The sequence below is a fragment of the Neofelis nebulosa genome, chromosome 5 (assembly GCF_028018385.1).
Source record: "Neofelis nebulosa isolate mNeoNeb1 chromosome 5, mNeoNeb1.pri, whole genome shotgun sequence".
NCBI lineage: Eukaryota > Metazoa > Chordata > Mammalia > Carnivora > Felidae > Neofelis > Neofelis nebulosa.
This window is the reverse complement of record NC_080786.1, coordinates 108,973,960-108,979,664: the sequence shown is the minus strand read 5'-3', so window position 1 is coordinate 108,979,664 and position 5,705 is coordinate 108,973,960. Positions and strand designations below refer to the sequence as shown.

General features: G+C 35.6%; 1 protein-coding gene across 1 annotated transcript; it reads right to left on the bottom strand.

The window, feature by feature from the left end:
• Nucleotides 1–2,216: 2,216 nt before the first annotated feature.
• LOC131511414 (large ribosomal subunit protein eL32-like) lies at nt 2,217–2,746 on the bottom strand. The gene has a single exon (XM_058729093.1). The coding sequence runs from the start codon at nt 2,671–2,673 to the stop codon at nt 2,266–2,268; it is 408 nt and encodes a 135-aa protein (XP_058585076.1). The 5' UTR covers nt 2,674–2,746; the 3' UTR covers nt 2,217–2,265.
• Between the last annotated feature and the right edge of the window lie 2,959 nt (nt 2,747–5,705).

Below are 5,705 nucleotides of genomic sequence, written 5' to 3'. Positions count from 1 at the left end.
ATTATATGGAGATAAGAACTTTGAAGAAAAATAAAGCAATGTAAGACAGAACACTTGAAATTGGGGAGGAGGATTTCTAGTTTGTATAGAAATTTGCTGAAAAAAATTACAAAGCTTGAAAGGTGTGAAACATGTGAATACCTAGAGAAAGAACTTTTCTAGAAGAGAGGATAAGGCATATTAAGTCCCTGAGGTGAAGACATGTGTGGAATGATCCTGTTTAAAAAAATACCAAGAAGGCTAATGCAACTGAAATACAGTCATCAGGTGGAGAGGAGTGAATGCTGAGAGGGCTATAGTAGGTGGAAATATACTGTAAGAATGTTGACTCTTTCTCTGAATGACATATCATTTTGAGCCAAGGATGAGTAGCATGATCTGATTATAGTCTTACTGTGTGTACACTGAAATCAAGGAGACAAAAGACAAGGCAAGGAGAGGAGATAAAAGTTGATGGCAATAACTCAGGCACAAGATAAGGATGGCCTGGCCCAGCCTGTTAATACACAAGTGGCTAAAAATAATGGTTTCAAGGTACATTTTGAAGGTTAAACAAGTTGAATTTGCTGATTTATTGAGCATGTGGTTTGAGTGAGAGTCAGGATTTTTTTCTCCAGGCAACTGGAATACGTGGGGCTACTGTTTATGAAGATGGGAAAGAAAACACATTTTGGGAAACATTTAGAGTTTTGTTTTGAAGATTTTAAGTTTGAGGTGCCTACTTTATATCCATGTAAATATGTCAAAAGTCAGTTTAGTATTTGTCTGGATGAAAGTCAAGTCTAGAGATACAAATGTGATAGCTGTCAGAGTATAGAGGGTATTTAAAGCCTTGAGATTTTAGGACTATAAAGACAGTGGGAATAAATAGTAAACAAAGCATCCATGTATTGGATGAGGGATCCCAGGTGTCTCTGACGTTCACAGAATTTGAAAAGGAAATTTGAAACTTAGAAAATACACCCAGTTAGTAAGGAGGAAAACCTGGAGAAAGCAGTGATTTAAAATGTGAGTAAAGTTGTGTGTGTGTGTGTGTGTGTGTGTGTGTGTGTATTTTTAATGGAGAAACAATTGACCTGTTGTATCAAATAATGCCCATAGTCCAATTAAAATGAAGATTAGGAATGGACCATGGGAGTTGGTATTGGGAAAGTTAATGATGATTTGACAATTAAGTGGGCATGAATGAGTTCAGCTAAGAAAGAGTGGGAGGAGTGTGATACAAGGCATAGAATTTCCCAAAATGATATGCTGTGCTCATTCAGGGTTGCCTGCTGTACTGAAAGAATGTCAGTACTTTCTCCAACAGGGGGACTTTATCATCCAGTAAGCCCCAAGTACAATTCCACAAATAACCAACATTCAAATCCAATCACACCAAAGTTGTCTATTTCCCCACAAATAAGGAAACTTTCTTAAATCAGAAGATAAAATAGAACATAATGTTTATCCACTGAAACACAGATCTATCCTGTTGACAAGAAAACTGAGTCAGGTTCCTGCATGGCTCTACGGAATGATTGGTGCATGATGAAAAGTTGCCTCCTTTCTTTTGCTGAACTCAATATTGTAAGTTTCCCTTTCCTCAATAAAACCTATTCCTTAACCCATACTGTGTGATGTAGAATCTGTCTTACTCTCTGCAGAATAAAAATATATGACAGATTTTTTTGAAAAATGCTATAATATTCTTTTCCCTGAATCCATGTTTCTTTGAAATGTAATTTTTCAGGTCTTTCCATAAATATGTGGAAACTTTTCTACTCCTTGATTCTGGGCTTGTTTTGACCAGTAGAATGTGGCAAAAAGTGACATTGTGCCATTTTTTTTTTCAGTTTTATTTGAGAGACACAGAGACAGTCCAAGGGAGGAAAGAGCAGAAAGAGAGGAAGAGAGAATCTCAAGCAGGCTCTATGCTGCCAGTGCAGAGCCTGAGGTGGGGCTCAAACTCACAAAACCGTGAGATCATAACCTGAGCCAAAACCAAGTCAGTTGCTTAACTGAGACATCCAGGTGCTCCAACACTGTGCCACTTTTGATGATACATCTCAAGAGGTATGGCACACTTTGGCTTGTTATTCAAGTACCTTGTGCAAATAAGGCCATTCTGGATATGCCAGAAGATTTATCAGCTTACTGAAGAAGTATGAATGAGCCCAATGAAGATCAGCAAAAATGCCCAGATGATGGTAGGCTTATGATAAAAATACTTTTTTTTTAGTTTTATGGTTTTATTAACACAAATATGATATGCACATAAGCTGTCTATTCATTTTCTTCGCTGTGCAGTCTGGCATTGGGATTCATGACTCTGATGGTCAGCTGGGCTGCCCTTTCCACAATGGTTTTACAGTTCTTGGAGGAGACATTATAAACATCCTCTGCACAGTAAGATTTGTTGCACATCAGCAGCACCTCAAGATCCTTGACATTGTGGACTAGGAAGTTCTGGAAGCCACCAGGCAGCATGTGCTTTGTTTTCTTGTTGCTCCCGTAACCAATGTTGAGCATCAAGATCTGGCTCTTGAATCTTCTGCACACCCTATTGTCAATGCCTCTGGGTTTCTGCCAGTTGCGCTTAATTTTGACATATTGGTCTGACTGGTGCCAGATGAACTTCTTGGTACTCTTTTTAATATTCTTGGGCTTCACCAGAGATCTGAGGGCAGCCATGATGCCAAGTTATAGATGGCTGCCTAAAACAAATTCTCTTTTATGACACTAAGTTATAGTCTGGTTTGTTACACAGCAGTAGCTAACTCTTATAGAGAGCAGATAGAAAATGTCTTTGAGCTTTCCATAAAGGGATAAAGAGAAATGGAGCAGTAGTTAAAGAAAGTTATGAGAGCAATATTTTTTTTAAATCTTGGCATAAATTAAAATTTACTTTATACACTATTGTAAAATGAAAGGGAAAATAATTTAGAATACAGAACCATTAGAATGTAAATTCCATAACCATTAGAATGTAAATTTTTGAGGTTTCTTTTATTCACAGTTTTTATCTCCAGTGTCTAAAACAGTGTTTTGCATATTACAAATGCTAAATAATATTTTTTAAAATAATCAGTGAATACAGGAAAATATATGGGCACATCTCTGTATGAATGATCTAATAATATTTTAAATTCTGTATATTAAATACCCAAACTCCTATGGTTATCCACAAAATCTTGTTCTTCTTCAGAATTATACTCATGAGTTTCATTTCTATTCACTTATTTATTTATATTTGTGAGGTAAGTTGTACATGCCAGATGCTGGCTTAATTGCTGGGAATGCCACAGAGATCCTAAGAAACAAGGCCAATTCTTTCAGGAAGCTTGCTATCTTACAGTAGAAGAGAAAATAAAAGCAGAAAAATAAAATCAGAAGTATTTAATTAGCTACAATTGTGACAATGTAAAAACTCGTAAGTTATTTAATAAGGGTTCTATAAAAGGAATTATTATTCTTCAGTTGAATTAACCAGAAATTTAAGAAAACCTTCTATCCCTCTTTTCTCTCTTCTCCTATGCTCAATGAAATCAGTATAGATTCTCAACTCTTTCTTAAATGTCCATTTTCACTGCTTGGTATCAGGGACCAGATCTCAATATATGTTTCTTGAACTATTTCAAAAGCTTTCCAATAATCTTTATCTTTCTCTCATTTGTATCAAGTATATCCTGTGCGAAAATCCACAAAAAATAAAGTTTCTCTGTATAGTTCTTTCACATCTAGCCCCAAACTAATTTTCCAAACTCTTTTTAAATGCATTCCTTTACTTCTAGCTTAAGTTGATTCATAAACCTATATTCCAACACAGTCCCTCATTATCGAACTTAAATTGATTTAGAATATTCATTCAGTATTTGCAAGATCTATGCCTTTTGTGAGTGTGGTTCCTCTTCCTCAAAACTGTTTAATCTATTCTTTTAACTATTGAAATTGTCTGAATTCTTTAATAGACTAATATAATCCTATCATTTCCATGCAATCCATATTGACCTTGTTATTTTATAATTACTAGGCATTTTCTCTGAGCTTATTTTTAATTCTTGAGTATAAAAATTACTTTGTATTGGATTTTAATATTTTCAATTGCATTTCAAGCACTATGTTTTGTGTTATTCATTGGCAAAAATTACACTTTGATTGTATTTGAGAATACCTATTCTGTTCCACTGTGCTTACTAGATGTCCAACAGCTAGGTCCAATTTATTGATTTTAGAATGCCATGTCAATTATAATTTCTTAACTAGGACTCAATTGTCCTAATCCAGAAGTTTGTAGGTATTCATAAATCATAATAGGTAACTTAAAAATATTAACTAATTCCAATTTTATCAATAAGCACAAAGGAAGTAAGTGATACAGTCTACAGAAGACAACTTTGCGTACACAGACAGATAATGCATTAGCCCTGTGGTGGGGATGCAGGGAGAGTGAGGAGTAGATACGGCAAACAGAAAATACCGTATTATTTTAAAGAGTCAGAAATTACAGCAATATTTCCAGATCTTTCCCCACTGTTGACAAAGTATAATTGATCTCATTTAGGTATATACACATTTCTACAAATAGTATTTTCCCGTGTGTCTGAAATTGTAAGAATTATATCTAAGATAAAAGGAGACCCCATATTTCTTTGTAACTTATAAGGGTGAGGGGAGGAATGAGAAATCTAAGCCATTTTCTTTAGAAGATGAGTGGAAACAGAAACAGTAATGCTAAAGATGGATATTTTAAACAGGCAATGCTACTCTGTTAGAGTCATGGCTGTAATTTACAATCTCTGACATCACTTCACTTAGTATGCAAATATTATCGTTTTGTCTGATTAATATTACTCTTACATCAAAGGCTGTTTCTGCATCTGTAACAGGACAGCTGAATGTGGCCAGAAAGAACACTGTACTGTTTTGATTTTTTATTCCATTTTAAATTCAAGACAGTTCATCGTTAGTGCTGCTGCGCAGTCCTGCCACATTTCTCTCTTTTAATTCATCTCACCTTCTAAAATTTGACTGTTTCCAGGCTAAGTCTTGGTATCTATTCTCTTCTTTACTTACACATGACCTTTTATTATGTCATTCCATCTGTGCCTTTAAATCTTTTGTTTCTGCTGATATGCATATTTTCATATCCAGTTCAAACCTGTTTCCTGACCTACCAACTTCTATACAACTGCCTGTTCAGTATCTTCATCTGTACATCTATTAAGCACCTCACATCCAACATGTCTAAACATGTCTCCCCAAGTGTATTTTTTTAAATTTTTTTAGTGTTTATTTTTTTAAAAAAATTTTTCAATGTTTTATTTATTTTTGAGAGAGAGAGAGAGAGACAGAGCATGAGCGGGGGAGGGTCAGAGAGAGAGAGAGACACAGAATCCGAAGCAGGCTCCAGGCTCTGAGCCATCAGCACAGAGCCCGAAGCGGGGCTCGAACTCACAGATCGTGAGATCATGACCTGAGCCAAAGTCAGACGCTTAACTGACTGAAGCACCCAGGTGCCCCTCCCCAAGTCTATTTCTTCTACAACCATCTCTACACTGTGAAATAAACTCATTCCAGTTGATCAGATCAAAAATACTTCCCTCGTTTTTCTTTTTGATTACATCCTATGTCAGCAAATCTGTTAGCACTACTTTCAAAACATACACATAATCAAACTGTCTCATGTCTGTAACTGTAAACTGTAAACTGTAGCATGGCATTGT